The following is a 17,559-nucleotide window of genomic DNA, read 5'->3' as shown; positions in this document are numbered from 1 at the left end:
ATCAAGGGCTTGAAATGCAGCAGCAGCGGAACAGAAACCCCTGCTAGCGTCAGATTTGCTTTTCCTGGGTACCATGTTGCCATCCTCGGGGATAGAAATAGCATCATTAGGGTTTAAATAGAGTTTGATAAAAACACGGAGCACCCCAAGGATCACTTTTCACCATGGGCAGCTGCAGCACGAGGCATTAATTCTTCACCCTCTCTGGTGACAGGAGAAACGCAGGGAGCTGTAGGCACAAATAACATTAGACTTCTAGTGTGCATTTTACTTTTCGTGCCTGCAATTAAACACTTGCTTTACTTCCTGTTGTTTAAAACCGTATTTATTCTTTAGCACTGCAAGAAAAACCTCCTCTTTTTTTTGTTTTTTTTTTTTTTAATTTGCAGTGGGGACACGTTTGAAGGCCCATATTGTAGACTCAGCAAGTGGCAGGGCAGCCGCCAAACCTTGCTTCCTTTGTTGATTTCTTGATGATTTAAGACCTATTTTCAGCAGCTGATCCCAGTTTCCCCCCTGCCTTTTTGCTTGGTAACTACCATTTTAACAAAATGGTGTTTGTGCAGTACCTTGGAACCAAGAATTGAGCTTGTAAACGTGAGACAGGGCATAGAATATGAAAAGCAGCACTAAAATCCCCTGCATGCCATGGCTTTTCAAGCCACGTGCTTTTAAATATATGGTAGAACCCTTGAGTTCTTGTAGCATATTAGACTGCTAGCCTTATTGCTTACGTAGCTACAATTACTTGCATGTTTCTGATATTTGTGTTGTTTACCTTCCTCTAGCACAAAAGTTGAAATTATTCTCTGAATCTACAGAAGTTAGTAAAAAAAAATAAATTAGAAAAACCTGCACTGTTGATGTACATTGTTCAGACTTTTACTGGCTTTGCCCATAGGGACAAACCCTATTGTTTCAAAGTACAAACAGGAAAAGATATAGCCTGATCAATGGTTTATTTAGGTGCAGGCTTCCTTCAGAAAAGGAGAATATACTTTCCCCCCGCTGATGCTAAGATGGCAAATTAAACCAAGATTTGGTGCAAAAAAATGTATCCAACGCCATCAGCATCATTATCCTCTCTGTTCTTGGTAACAACAGAGTTTTTCCTGAGAATTATTCTGTTGTGGAGAATACAATACTTGGCTTAATAAATACAAAAACAGTTTCTACTGATTGTTTCTACAGCAAATAATTCTGTATTTAATGTAGGCCCATAAGATGCTGGGACACACCTTGGTGCCTTGTTAAAACATAAACCTCAAACTTGCTAAAAATAGCAGTAACTAGTAAGGATGAAACAAAATTGTCCCAGAACATTACAGACACCTGAAAATAAAAACTGAAAAGGAGATGACTTAAGGGATTTTCAGTAACATTTAAGAAGTAAGTGTAACCTTTAGGTTTAATGAGCGTTACAATACATCAATTACAGAGACATAAGTAATTTAAGGGAAGAGCGTTCACTGGCAGTCAGTTTGGTCACAGACTTCACTTGCTTCACAGGGCAGGGACAGCACCCTGTAATTACCAGCCATGGTCAGAAGCTGTGTCCAAAGCATGTTACCTCCTTGCAGCATGCCTTTCTCACAAAGCTGGAAAGGTGAGAAACTCCCCTTCTCCACTGGCAGAGGACTTACCCCTTCATCTCCACGTACCGCTGCCACGTAGACATGCCATTAGAAATGTATTTCAGACTTGCAGGGGTGACCCTCACATGCTGCCACAGGTTTCTACCACCTGCTCCTTCTCTGGTTGTTATGGGTACTGACATAGAAGGATGTCTAAGTAGCAGTACCTACTCACTACTTGCACAGGTTTTTGACCTCTGCTAAACCCCCAGCTTGTATTAGGGAGCGCTGCTCGATGGAGACTACTCAGACTTATTCCCCTTTTTCCTGGGTAAGAAGTCTCTGTGTAAAACCACCTGAAGTAAGACTTAAGACTTCATTGCTAAATCTCATCTCCCAACTGATTCACCAAAGATGCTTATTGCTGCAAGCGCCAGACAGGATGACAGAAAAGAAACACAGAGAGAAACGTGCCTAGGGAAGGTCTAAGAATGCGTAGGAGATCCGTGATAATTCTAGCAATGAGTTCTTCTCAAAATCTGACTCAAGTCTACTCTATAGATGAATGGGAAGATGTTCTAGGACACCAACGATACCAAAAACATGCTGATCAACAAAGCGATGACCGGCACAACAGAAAGATCAATGCAGGCCAAACTATGTATGATATAGTTAACTTTTATTTATTATTCCAGCTGTTTGTCCAGTCTTTCCAGCAAGTCGACAAAAAAGTCTAACTTTGAATCCGAAAGATTTGGTATTACTTCTAGCACAGTGGATTACATATGCAGATGAATAAAGGCTTGACTGCAAGCTTGCACTTTAAGGACCTTGGGAAAAGTGTGCATTAAAGGGGCTTTGTAACTACAGAGTTACTGCATTCCTTCAATCAAAATTATGACAGAGTAGAATTTAAGCTTTTGATATGTTTGTAACATTGCTATTTTTCTCCTATGTTTTGTGGTTCTCATAAACCAAAGAAACTAGCCTAGGTCTGCCTGCTCATTTCAATTGCATACGCATCACAGCACAGGAAAGAAAAGCACTGAAAGTCGCGTTGCCGTTAAACTGGCCACAATGGATATTATCATAAAAGAGGAGATAACAGAAATAACTCCAACTTATTAGATTACAGCTCTTGTGACTAACTTAAATGCCTTCAACAAATAATTGATTTGATAGAAAATTATTCAAACTAACTCTCTTTTCCAATGTAGTTTTTATGTGGTAATCCTCCTTCTGGAGAGAAGATTTTACTCATTTCCATGTCTTTCCTTCAAATACCCCATCTGTAGCGCTAACATCCCCAATACATTCTTCTGAGAACTATCTATCAGGAAGGGCTCCATAAAATACTATGCAGGTCAAAGAGTGCAGGGTGGCTTTGAAATAAAGAACATGCTCATTAACTGTAAGAAAAATGCCTTTCTAATCTAAAAATTGATAGGCTTGCAGACTTCATCTTAAACACAAAGAGTTCAGTTTCTCAACTTTTCTACCTTTTTCCTTTTTTTCCCCAAAATACCACCAGTTGTAGCATGAAGTAAAATTAGACTGAAACCATTGGTTCGTTTCCATATATGCTAGTGAAAAGTTGGTGAAACATTATTGAATTCAACATAAGGAATTGCTGGTTTAGGCTTTTAATACCCTTAAAGTCTTTTCTTACATGGCTTCTAAACCCCTTACATCTTAATAATAAAGCAGTCCTTTGTCCAAAATTACTAGGACTGAAGTGAAGGATGTATTTTTGGTTGAAAATGTGTATTAATTCTGAATAGTGGACCTCTTTTCGAAATGTTCTGCAATTGCTAGCCTTTGAATCATGGTAACTTCTGAAAGGATAAAAAAAAAAACAACACTGGTGCCACTTGGACAATCAGGTATATAAAGCAAAGGCTGTGTTCATGGGGCAATCCCTACAACACGGAATCAAACATGAGGTTATGAAATGTAAGGTTCCAGGAATCTACTGATGCAGCTTGAGGGTTTGGTTTTTACCTTTTGCAGATGCTAGAGATTGTTTCTATCAGATTTTGAACACTATGAGAACAAATGTTTTTCATTAGCCATCCTCCTTCTCCCACACCCCATGCACAAGAATTCGCTTATTCTTGAATATGTGTGTGTGGCTTTGACTTTTACCTGAAGAAGTACGGATGCGAGATCCTCCCGGTATACTGAACAATGTGGGTTTTCGGTCATTTAAGGTTGTTCAGTTACGGGTTTGCTAGTCACATAAACCCACCACCATCCACATCTGCTGTTCCGTCTCGGTTCGCATGCAAAAGCCCAATGCAACGCCTCCGCTGAGGGAATTCAGGCTCAGACCTTTGGAGCTGTTTGCAGCCCTCAGATAATGCAGCCAGAGTCACAAGGGGGTGGGTCACAGGACAGAATATGCCCCCTCCTCCGCTGATTTGCAGTAAGGCTCCTGATTCTGTTTGCAGCTTAATTTCCAACCAAGAACTTCACTATTAAACATAAACTAAAATTTTGCCTATAAACTAGCTAAAAATACCTGTAGTTTCTAGAGGCAAATTATTTGCAGAATTCTTAATTATTAAGCTTCACTGCTCAAAACCCATCTACATTTCCTAGGTGGTCATTTCCCTGGAATGCACTATTGTTAACGTAAAAATAACAAGTTTTAGAAAGGGTAAGAGAATGCTGCCAATCAATTCATTTGATGAGATTTCATTTCATAAGCAGATAGTAGTGCTATAGTGAGTAATTTCAAATTAAATGTTTTCCAGTGCCACTGTATCATCTGCATACTATTCATTTAGTTCCTTATATTTAGCAGAAGTAGGGCACATTTTCCATATGCCATTTATAAGCAACATACACTGTTAATTTTATTCCTTACTGGAAAGTACCCTGGTCTATTTACAAAATAATTTGGGAAGTGACATTGTGACAGTTAGCCCCAACTGGTGCGCCTGACACAAGCGTGAAAGAAAGGATGAAGAGGGGGGAATTTTGCATTTGGCATTCCAGAATTAGGGGAGGTAATGTTTCCAGTTATATACACTTACAATTATTTCTGAGAAGACATGTTGAACTTAAGCATTAAGCTAAATACCTATAGCCCTACATTATTTCATCAGTTATTTTCCAAGACATCATTCATTTCTTTGTTGAAAGTTTGCTTCTTAGCACTATTTATCTTACTTGGAAAAATTACAGGTCTATGAAAGAGCTTTATTTTGTTATACTGATTTACATAACTAGTTCCTTGCGCATTGGTACTAGAGAAGAACTTTTTCGTAATGGCAAGGGGAATTCATTAGAAAAACACTAAAATTGTACAACTGGAAATAAAAACAAAGCATAAAAGCACAGCATTTCATATAAGATGAGCTTTCAACTGAAATATTAAAAAAAACCCCTCCAACACCCTGCCATATTAATATCAGATCAACTTGAAAGGCACTGAGAATTGAACTGTGCAACTCATATCCATACCTGTGAGAGTAACAACCACAGTGAGATGCAAACCTCCAAGGCAGAATACGGCACTGTACAGTCCATTAGGCATTCCTGGTACATACGGCAGTTTTGTATTTTCTTAGGATAAGCTGAAAATGTTAACTAAATATACAAATTACATAGTATTTCTGTGGGGGAAAAAAATAAAATCCAATTTACACCATCTGAAGACAAGGAAACAAGGCAGAACATACAGGACATTGTTGGCACAAGAAAATGTTACTACTTCAAAACATGCCCTTTTAAATTTAATCCAGTAGATATATTTAAAGGAATGGTGGTGGCAGAGGCAAACGGACGGGACGAATATAAAATAGTTTTAAGCATGCTAGTGAGGTCTTTGTTTCAGAAATCTGACAAAACTGAAGCTACCAAAACCCTTTTAGAGGCAAGAAAGCACCTATCAAGACAGTCCAAGCCATTTCCAGGCATTCTTCTTGTGGGCTGACAGGACACGTGCAGACTGAAGGATCTGTCCAGTATCATCTCTGTGCCCAAGGCTCCTAAAGCTTCCCATTAGCAAATGCTGCCTCCTGGAACTGAGGGACAAACGTTTTGAAGTATGCCCTAGTGAAAAAAAGAAAATGCACGGTTAGGAAGGAGGAAACTTAGAACATGGTGTGTGCATGTACGTAGCCAAGGTTTTAACACAGAACCATAACGTTACAATGCTCGGTCCATTATTAGATCTCAAAAATGGGTAGTGTTTTTTCTCTCAAGTTTTTAGTACGCAGCAGATCCACAGACTTCAGCTTTCTGGACCCAGCAGTGCTTCTCTCTTCAGTGTCCTCACCATAAACCTCTTAATGTGGTCAATACCAGTAACTTGACACTGTCAGAAGAGACTGATGGACTCTCCGTATTTTATCCAGTGCAAAGCTCCAGAGATAAATTATATCATGCACTGGAAAATAAACCTTTGAATGGCTGTAAAAGTGAGAAACACTTAGATGAGCCACAAGTGTGGCTATGCCACTGCCTGCAGCATTTTATAACTGGGACTTTTTGATGCAGTTGATGTTCACCATGTTTCTCAGATAGAAATGTGTCGTGTCCCCCCCCCCCCCCCCCCCGCAATTTGAAGGAAGCTTCACATATGGTACCAAAGACAGACAAGTAAATGGAGCAGGAAAATCATGAAGACAAGTCAGAATACATGCAAGAGATAAGATCTTTATCTGTTTCCTTACAGAAATCTTGACACAATACAGTCACTGTCAATGGCAGTAGTTTACATAAGACGTAGTGAATAAATACTAACGCTTTGGATGAACTGTAATTCTTTTTATTAGACTTCCAAAGTCAGAACATTATTCTATAAATTAAGATATGCTTTGTATATTTTGGATCTTAGTCTATCTTCTTTACAAAGAATTGAGTGACTCATAAATCCATAAAATGAGCTGATCCTAAATATCCAAAATTGAGTTTGAACTGTACCTCTGAGTTTATTGCACTGAAACACTCAACTGTGTACTAAACATATTTTATGTATCCCAATGATACCCTTTATTTGCAAGTTATATTAGAAGCTGCTTCATCATTCTGCCTTTGGTTTCTGCCTACTACTTTCTGCATCAAACTTTCACTTTCTCTACTTTTTTTTTTTTAACATTTTGTTTTCTGTTCATATGACTGGTCTTTATAAATTTCTATGCAGGGAGAACCTCCTTGTTCTCCCTACCAAAAAAGCCCCAAACCAAACCCACCCCAAAAAAATCTAAAGTGAGAATAGCTGTAATTATGTTAATTACCCTACTGATCTCTCTGCTGGTACACCTCCTGAGGCAAACATACGCTGATCATCTTCACAATCACGATACGTGTTTCATAATTTGGGTAGAAGCTTTGGCAATCGCTGAACACCAATCATACCTCCTCACATCTAAAAATGTTGCGAGATCACAAAAGGGAACGCAGCCCTCTCTGTGAAGTTGTGCCTGGCAAATTAACAGATAGCTGCAGTCAGCTTTTGTACAGAAGCTGTAAACACACATGAGATGCCGTCCAAAGGTTAAAAGAGCAATAGGAAGTAAAAGCATTTGTGGACTGAGGAGCTGAGCCCAGAAACTGAAAAGAAAAGGACAACCAGCACACACATTTTATAGCATACGCAGATTGTGCTGTGTGTTTACAGGATACACTTTGATTTATTGAATCAAAGTTCAGAAAGGAGCTCTCATAATCACGCCCACAAAAGCGATTGTTCGTCCTGGCACATACGCATACATAAACCAGCTAAGAAGGTATGCCTGTCATCTGATCTTAACAGTTGAACGCCCTTTCTGTATTGGTGTTTTTATAGCATACCTTTGAAATTGTAGCCTATGTATGTCCTGGTCAGCTCTATGTCATTTTGGTAGCTCAAGGAGTATCACTTGCACGTTGTCAGTTCCAGGATCTATCACCCTTTTATTTCTCCTTGCATTATCTGTCCTAACATTTAATTACATTTCCTCTGCTTGCTTATTTTAAGTAGCTTCTTCCTTCCCCTTTGAGAGCTTCTCTGCAGACTCTCTTCCATGCACGTGCTCTTCTTACTGACTTAATACATGTTACTTCAAACTTCCCTCTTCCTAAACTGTAAAAATTCTTAATCGTTAAATGGGATATAAGCAGAAGTATTCTCCTACATTTTATTTCTTTTCTGGAACACCTTCTTATAGCATTTCTGTGCTTTGTATTAAACCCACACTTACTGCATTATATTTCAATGCCTTTTCTGTTAGGTAAATTCCAGAATGAATGCCTCTGATACCACACGCACCCTCCCACACCATCTTTATCTACACCAGCATCTTTCTTTTCACTGATTCCTGCAGTAGAGCTTGTATCCTTTGCTGCAAAACTAAATCTGACACCTCCCTACATTCTGATGAGATGTACTATTTCAAAGAGGATGTTATTTCACCGGTAGTTCATGTGAACCTCTTGGAGATGTTCCATACACTACAAAAATTCCATTAGTACTTCATAATTTGTAAATGTCTACTTTTTTCTTTCCATACTTTAAAGTAAATGCTTAAGTTTGCCCTTATCATTTGTGGTCTTGTCCAGACTGAAGCAAATGTAATACCACATGTTTACCCAGGATATGTTCCTCCATTTCTGCCCCTCTCCCACACACCCTGGGTATTTGAGATTAAAGAAATTTTGGGAAAAACATTTGGATAATTATGGTTTATCACACACACACGCAAATAAGTTAACCCTTACCAACCCAAACCAAAATGAAAAAGGCCCTGCAAAGAGATCAAAAAACACAACATACTTGACAGAACTGTATCAGCTACAGCACACAGACTGAAGAGGCAAGATGGGGAAGTAGAAGGGAGGCTGAACTGCTTCGATATTAAAGACCACTGTGTATAGGGAGGGAATGGCAAGTGTTTGCATATAAAAGTAACAAGACTTATTTTGAGTATATATGAAGGAGTAGAACAGGCAGCAAAGACATTACTCATTATTAGAACTTGCCAGAATTATTATTTTTTTAAATCGCATAACTTTTTCAATGGAAAATTACATTTTTACCCAGTTCCATGCATTTCTGAGGAAACGCTACTGAGTTTTCATCAGGAAAAAAGGAAAAGAATGAGGTACTTTGGTTTGGCTTGATCTGAGAAGAGATGTTCTGGTTTGTAGAACTGAGCCTCAACAATCAATTTGATATTGACCTCCTTATCTGCGGTTCAGCATCTCACAGATATAGCTAGTCATACAGACAAGGCCTGGCGCATGACAGGAGTCACAAGTATAAACACAACAGCAGAAGCAGTCTCTTCAAAGGACCCAGTCCATGAAGAATACTGGGATAAAAGGGATAAATGATTAAAATTTCTTCTTCCAGGAGGCATTGTGCTATAATGCATCTGCTAGCAGTAGCATCACATTAACTGCATTTATTTTTCACATGTTCCAAGCAAAATTTTCTTCACAACTATTTCTTTTCATCTGAAGTTTGGGACAAAACCATATATTAAAATATTTGAATTTCCTGCAAAACGGAAATTCTGACTTTTTTCTCCACTGCAGAGATTACCAGAAAGGAGGAACAGAACAAGCACCCATTACCGGCCGAGTGAGTAAGCTTCATCTATCAACCGACTGGCACTGAGGTCAAAGCGTACATGTTTCCACAGAAATAGGACCACGACATGGACCTATTATGTCATAATGGATCACATGAGTTAACTTTAAAAGAAATACAAAATTTTCTGAAGGACAAATACTCTGCTACAGATGGGATGGTAAGGGCCTCTTTCACATGGAACACTATTCCTTTTAGAAAGGTTTTAAATTGATAGAAATGCTCATACTCCAGCATCCTGCACATACAGGCACAGAGAAACCATGAATGTAAACATGAACTTTGGAAAAAGATTCATTTCTCACACCCTATTCACATAAAACTATTCACACAAATTTACACCCTCAATAACTTTGATCTGTGCTACACCACAGGAATTCACATAAAAATATCTCAATTTTTTGTTTCAGATACTTTGCCACATGCTACTTTCAAGTATCTCGGAAGTGTTTTAAAATTATTATTTTTACATCCGCTACAGAGCCATTATTAAAAAGATTTCAGTCATTTGGGTACCTGTTGAATTACACTGAAGATGCAGAAAGCTAACTTATCTATGGTTTCTCTAGGCTCCATCACATGGCAGAAATCAGTTTTTGATCAAAACTTTTTCTCCTTTCTGGGAAACACACTGTTCCTTCTTTCTCTTGCTTTACTCTACCATGTTCTCAGTGGGTCTGTGTCACACACACCACACACTGGGCTCAGAAGAACGACATAAAATGCTCCTTCAAGTACAGAGAAACTGATTTGTACAAAGTCCACAGATATTCTTTACGTGAGTGTTGAGTACAATGGCTCTGCATCCCTCTCGCAACGGTTTAGATCTTAGCCTAAACAGCGTTTAAAGAGTTGCTTTCTTTTCAGCTTAGAGTGAGTGCCAATCTTCATACGCATACAGGCACATGTCTAACTCTTTGTTGAGTGTCTTACTGTAAGAGTCTATTGCTTTTTGTCTATTTGTTTTTGTTCCCTCAAATGGTCATTTTCCAAGTTCAAGGTAGCAAGTTATGAGGTTTCTATGGAAATTTTTCTTCAGCACTCCAGAAAACAACACATTTTGCTGTAGTTAACCACTATATACACTTGATACGGTACATTGAATTTCAGGTGCTACGCTCAAGGACATCTGCTGAGAGTAAAGCACTTATCTTTCCTTCATCTTATTATCCAGTGGAAAGAAAGTCTTGCTATTGCAAATGGGAAGTATCTAAAAGAAGGTAGAATTGGATCACTCGTTGTTTACATGTTTTCAGTGATATAATACACTGACTGTGGTACAAGGTCTCCAGAAGCCCATACATGTCTAAACCCTAGGGGGTTGGGTTTGCAGTGCATAAAATATACTTGACTCAGAATTCACATGCTTCTGTGAAATTTCATTCTAATTGTAATGGTTTTCCCAGTATAATTTAGTGCTGGTTTTTAAAATGTAGTTGGTAGAAAATCTGTATTGACCATTTGATAATACCTTCTGCCTTCAGATTCTTAGGCTGAAAATCTGCAAAGATTTTAAATCATGTAGCTGTGATCTCCCACCAAATGCTTCACATATATTTATGGTGAAAGCATTCTAAAAGTCTAACACACTTGTTTTCTGCTATTGCTTTTGCTTGACTGGTGCTATAGCCAACTATACAATGGTGTTCTAGTTACTGCTCCTTGTGTAATAAGTTAGAAGAGTTGTCTAGGTGTTTCTATTTCTCTTAAAATCTTCATGTGGGAAATTTGGAGCAGAACATAGAGATTCAAACTCTGCAAGGAAAAAAAAACACCATACGAAATGCCATACCAATAAGATTTCTGCTTTTTTGTGTCTGGGACAAGGACATTCATCATGGGGTGATGAATCATCTTCCTAAGTCATTCACAAAATAGATTCCCCTTAAACTCCTCGGTTCATCCTTTTCAGCATGCTGATCTCAAATTCAACCGTGCTAGCCCTATTTGCACTCATGTATTTTATGTGTTTCAGCTCAAGATGTGGGAGTTTCAAGTGCCTTTTCCATCAAGAGATGATCTGAGGAGAACCAAGGGGATGAAGCAATCCTGATGGTCCACATCAAGTACAGACTGAGCTGTATACCAACATGTCTACTACCAGAACAGTGTATTCTGCCCTTGCACATTCTTTACTGGCAAATGAAAGCCCTTGAGCAGAAATCTTGATCTTTTCACAGACACATGGGCTGTCATTACTTTTTCTCACTGTATCAAGCGCATGTATTGTGTTCCTTCTCATCAGAAGACAGGTTATTGTACTTGGATTTTTCCTACTGCTAGGTTTGAGAGCAAACTTTATTCTTAAATACTACCCATTATTTCAATATTGTAATTCATTCTTGTGAAATGTTTTAGTATCTACTATGACTACGGTTTAATTCTTAAAATATTAGGCTCTAATTATAGAAAAATCTTAGTGTATTCAAAATCATAGTAGTGATTGATACTATGATTGATACTACTATGATTAATAAATACATCCCTTTTCTCCTATCTAGGCAAGGCATGCAGGAAAATGTGGGGTGGTACTTCTCAACCTTTCAAGCTAATATATCTGACTGGGCCAGGCACTCTTGTAGTTGTAGAGATCTCTGAATAGTTCTACGTAATCCTTCCAAGTCTTCTGGAGTAGGATCTGTAGCTAGGACACCCTTCTCCTCAGCAGTCCTCTGTTGTCCGAGTTGTCCAGTAATTTTAACAATGAGTTTACGTATGAATATTCTGCAAACACTTATTTACGCTGGGACTGAGGTGAGGAGTGAATTGTATCCCTTCCAGCTGTATTAGATACAGCTGAGACTCCCAGGCATTTGCCCCAGCTGCTGCCCATTTCTTTTAGAGGAGTTGCAACTCTAGGATTTGCATCATTTTGCATCCCATATTTCTTTCCTTCTGCACCTTAAAGGAACTGCTGCAAGAGATCTACAAGTTTCTTCAAATCCACAGAATCCTGACAGAAAAAAATCCAGTCCAGAAATGACTGATCTTCATAAATTAGCTAGAATAGCAACGTTCTCCCCTCTTCCAATTAAATTAGGTGAAAACAGGAACTAAGAAGGGCATAGGTCAGAGTAAAGGACAGCCTGAGGCTTCCTGAGGTCTTTGACCTACTCCTCCTAGACTAGTATTATTATGCTGACACTTTGCAATAAAATCTTGTTATAAAAATTATTTCAACAGCATAGCCACATTAGAATTATAAAAGGGCTTCTCCAGGCTTTATCGACGTCACCTGATTATTCACTTTTTTGAAGTACGAAGTATTTTTGCACAGAGCACACATACATATGTAGCATGCCTTTGTATTTTTATGTTCCTGTTGCAACTTGTTTTGACACAATGAAAACTTGTTTTGAAAATACTGAACACCTATAACAATCCCTTTTGGGTGCCAGACGTGAGGATTTGTCCTCCCGTGACTACACGGGCACAGCCAGCTGGTTTGCTTCATGGAACCCCTAATAATTCATCTCCTGGGTAGAAGATATTTACCTTAACTCTCCAGACTCTCTCAGATTTGCTGTTTGTTTATAACAGCGCAGAAGCAAAGATGCCAAGCTTTCTTTTTTTTGTATATAATTGTTTTCTTTCTAAGTTCCATTTGTCAGGAGCTATCTAATTCAACATGATTAGTACTAATTAACAAAAGGAACTTAAATTAATAAATTGTTATATTAATTCCACTAGTAGGTTTGTATTTAGGTCATATTCCATACGAGTGCTCATTAGGGCCTTAACAGGTGGTTACACCCTCCTCCTATATCTCTATGCCTTGCATTTAACAAGGACTGAGCGCAGAAGTGTGGAAACCTACTGACAGCCCATTCTTTTAACAGGCCTCATGCCAGCGTTCGGGGCATAGGCTTTTTCCTTGTAAACTCAGACGCGAGACATTTAAACCTTCTTTGCTATTTTTCCTATATATAATGCATTAAAAACATATTTCCACTGGATAAACCCTGTTGTCTACTTATTCACAGGCACTTCCACAGCGTTCCTCACCAGGCTAAAGATACTCGAGCACTCATGGCAGAGCAGAATAACCAAGCCTCCTGCTTGGGGATAATATTGGGGTAACAGGAGATTAATTCTACGCTAGACATTTTATGACACCCTCTATTAGGAGCAAATGATTGTTAAAACAAATTATCTTCCTCTGCAGCTGTAAGATACTAAGGCGACTGAAGTGACAAATGGTTCTCAGCACTCTAACTTGTGGTTGCGTAGCTTGCAGCAGGCTGCAGCGGCAGGCCCACAGCGTGGCTGGGCGCCAAGCGGCGAAGGCTCAGGAGCTCATGAAAATCAGGACTATTACGGCATGTGCTAGGCATTCGGGAGGCAGCAGCATTTCTAAGCCATCGTTTGAATCCGAACATCACTAAAACTTATCCAAGCACAGTGGCAGAACGATAAAGGTACCTTCCTGGATTTTTTTTATCGCTTCAAATATACACAACGATACTTGGCACGTATGCACGTTTCTAAGCTTCTTGATGGTATGCTCTTTGGGATGTGGTTTATAATTTCCTTACTAGGCAGCTTTATCTATAGCAAATATTTTGCTTTTATGTGAAACACAATGTCTACGCAGTTCTCCATTTTATACATCTCCAAAACTGGCGATGCCAAGCAAACATCTGAAGTGTTTATACAACAGCAAGACAATAGTTCTTAAATTACTGCTACTGTAACTGGCTAAACACACAAATGTACAAAGGAGTCAGTGCACAATGCCATTATGCTGCTGGCAATTTTTTTCTCCTGGGTGCCAAACAAATTCATCACATAATCTCTCTTCCTCTTCTAATATTTCTCTCTCTCTACCTCCTTTTGCTGCGATTTACCTACAAGGAGTTCAGTAAACTTCCTATGCCCACTTCCACCTGCCAGTCTACGCAAGCACTGCCCGTGCAGCCAGGCTGATGGGCAGGAGAGTAATCAAACGTCAAGAGAGCTGGAGGTCTGCAGTGGGCAGCCATCAAAATGCAAGTTTTTAAGAAATATTGTTGCCTTCAGCTCAGTTTGTAAGATTACGTGACAGAAAATTGTCTCCAAAATTACAAACAAAACAAAACATGTGCTAGCAAAACCATAACAGGAAATAGAAGTAGTAGAACTAGTGAAACCAAGTACACACCTGAAGTTTAAACATTAAAATTCACTCATGTCACACAGTTGTTTTCTGTATTTTACTAACAATGTCTTTTTCCTCCAGCAGGTCTTGTTGAAGTTATTACCATTTCTGATTCAAGTCACACAGAAAGGTACAAGAAATGGTTATATTTATTTATAATGGTTATATGTTTTTCAATGGTTTGCTGATTGCAGAAATAACAGGTGGCTTTACTCCATATGAAGCAAACAGAAATAAAAATTTAACTTTTATTTGGTTATACGTTTGTGTGTCTGTTCCAAAAAACTATGATATCAATTGATTTTATAAATGAAGTCAAGAATTCAACATCGCTCTGCTGAAAAAATGAAGACAAATTTGCTGTCCAACTTAGCATAAAGCAAAATGAATCTTGACAATCTGTTCAAATCACGAAACAACCATAAATATAACAACCTCACTAAAGGCAAAATATAAAGGAAGGGAGTTCTAGGGAACTGCTGCGGAACCAGGACTGTAGATCATTATGTAGGCTGGCAATTAATGTTTATTTTAAAGCAGCAGCATAAGTAGGGTCATCGTTTTGCAAAAGACGATAGCTTTGGTTCCAAGAATCTATGCGCTCCCAAAAGCATGGACCGTTATTGACAGTTACAGATACAAATTACAGCTACTGGACATATCGATGCCTGTAGACCAAGGCCAGGCTGAATTCAGTAACCATATGAGAAACTTTTTTGAATCATCTGGAAATCAAGATTCTGGGATGTATTCTCTCCCAGGTTTCTGATATTTGGGAACATGCAAAGGTGTATTGCACAGACACAGCGGCGCTACGTTTCCCAAAGCATACATAGCAAAACGAACCTCCCGTTTTGAAAGAGTTTTATCAATGCCTTCTGCTTGCAAGTTCAAGAGATAAACACTTCACTTCCTTCACCTTCTCCACAATGTACATAAATAGACTTGCTTCAGTCAGATGAAGGCTTGTGGTCTTAGATCATCGCAAATTTTGTTTCTGCTTTCTTAACTTCCATTTTCCCCCGGGGATTACTCAGTGCTGGGGTAGCGGGTGTCTGCGAAGGGGGCACTGGAATATTTCTGTCACAGCCGGGTCACTCCACTTCCTTACCAGTGGATCATGAGAAGGATATTCCAAGGTCATCATGGAAAAACTCAATCTTCATACAGTCTTTTTAAACACAGTGCTAATTCGCAGGAAATTTCCAGTCCTATGAGCTACAGTGTGACAAGCCTGCTCTATTTTTCCTATTTGCTGAAGTGCCATAGCCATATTTTTCCACTCCAGGTAAAGCTTAACTTCTTAAAGAGATACTGTTTATTCAAGACACTTATTATGTCCTCCCATCTAGGTCACTTAAGCGCACACTGAACTCTACTTCTGGAGAACAATTATTTAGCAAATTATTTAGTAGATCTGAAGAGGGAGAGAGTCAATGCCAGACAAGATGCAACTAGGAACCGCTTCCAAGTATAAAAGAGAAATAAGGAGGGCAGAAAGTAGGGATGATGTAAGAAGTAGGAGAAAGCAGAAAAGACTGGGCAAAAACACATTCAGGAGTGAGGCTTGTAAGGAAAGACAAACATAGAGATTCAAGAAGAGAAGAGATCACAGAAGTAATAAAAGAATTTGAATGATCCTTAAGCGATTATTGAATCCCTTAATTGTACTTCAGAGGCAGAAATGAAGGGTTACACCACAGATGCATCCATTACGAGTCTGACAATCGGCATCCCTGAAAACAAAGTTTGCTTGCAAGTGAAAGTACTGATTTCATCATGCCATCCTCTTTGCTTTGCCAGATCGCTTATCAACAGGGGCCGAAGGCAACATACCAAAACATGAAAGAAACCTCCTTGGATATTCATTAAGACAAACCAGTCAGAGGGAAAGGGAAGAGATGCCACACATCTGTGATTATATAAAACATATTAAAGAAGTAATTTCTCTTTGCTATTTAAAATATGTGTTTGCTATTAGAAGTAAGAGGAAATTCTCAAAAGGTCAGAGACCTCTCCAAATGGGGAAAACAGACAGGAACACTTATATGTAAAAGCAGAATAATGCAGATCAAAAATGAATTTGAGGAACAAATTAGCTATGGCTCTCCAAATAAAATCTTGTCAAACTGTGCAAAAGCCAGTCGAAAAGTAAAAAGAACGCTCAGAAGAAACAAAGTCACAAAGAATAAATGAAATGATTTTGCATCCAAGCTTACCGGGGAGGTGCTAAAGAGGCTGCCATACCAGAACCCTGCTTTACAGAGCACATACCAAAAAATCTGACTCACACAGAAAAGTCAGCCGAAAAGGTAACAAACAAATCCACAAAACACACACAAGCAAATCAGCAGGCCCAGATGCCATTCACACCCCAGAATTCTAGAGAAACTCAAGTGTGAGAAAGTTAAACTCTTAAATAGCTTGTAACCTCCTGCCTAAAGCAGCTTGGTACCAGAGAAGTGTGATGTCAATGAAAAAAAGGTCTGGGAGGATACAGGGAACTGTGGACCAGTAAATCTCTTGCCTGTACCTAACAAAGTGGTAGAGACTGTTATAAGAAACCATACAGTTATAAAAAGCCCAGAATTAGTGACCTTGAGTAAATATGATGTGTTGGGTAGGAGTCAAACTCAGGCTTCATAAATCTCTTATTTTCTTAAGGTACCAAAACCACGCGGACAAGAAAGATTAAAGTGACACGCACTGCTCAACTTTCCTACAGGAATTTGGGAAGGTTTTACAAAGGCTTTAAACAACTGAATTATTGCAGCAGGAGAAAAGATCCATGAGTGGATAAATAGCAAGTCAAGATAAGAAAAAAAAAGATAGCAATGAATGATGAGTACTATTTGGGTGAAGTCACCTGAGAACTGCACAGAAATGGGTCTTTTGACCTGTGTTGTTCAACATATTCCTACATGATCTGCAAAAGTAAGCAACAGAAGACGGAGAAGTTTGCTAACAATTTAGTCAGCGAAGGGAAAATGATGCACAATTATGAGGAACTGCAGATGGTTCTTACAGCACTGGGAGACTGGGAGATAAAATACCAGGTGAAAAGTCAATATTGACAAACATGAAAGGGAGATACGTGAGAAAAAAGACTTAATTTTACATACAGAAAAAACACAGGATCTGAAAAACAGACAGTAAGGAGATCTTGGTGCTAAAATGTCAGTGTAACTTTAAGTCGTACGCAGAAAACCAAATCAGATGTTACTGGAACTGGAATAAAGAGTAAACCAGACAATACCACTACATCT

At 38.8% G+C, this 17,559-nt stretch overlaps 1 protein-coding gene across 2 annotated transcripts in view; it reads right to left on the bottom strand.

The window, feature by feature from the left end:
- Positions 1-2,232: 2,232 nt before the first annotated feature.
- Positions 2,233-17,559, bottom strand: part of BABAM2 (BRISC and BRCA1 A complex member 2) — a 178,035-nt gene continuing 162,708 nt past the window's right edge. For both annotated transcript variants that reach the window (XM_054818835.1, XM_054818836.1), the window contains exon 12: positions 2,233-5,633. In XM_054818835.1, coding sequence (XP_054674810.1) covers positions 5,570-5,633 — 64 coding nt within the window. In that variant the 3' untranslated portion in view covers positions 2,233-5,569. The remainder of the gene's footprint in view (positions 5,634-17,559) is intronic.

The sequence above is a fragment of the Grus americana genome, chromosome 3 (assembly GCF_028858705.1).
Source record: "Grus americana isolate bGruAme1 chromosome 3, bGruAme1.mat, whole genome shotgun sequence".
NCBI lineage: Eukaryota > Metazoa > Chordata > Aves > Gruiformes > Gruidae > Grus > Grus americana.
This window is presented reverse-complemented; position numbering and strand designations above follow the sequence as displayed.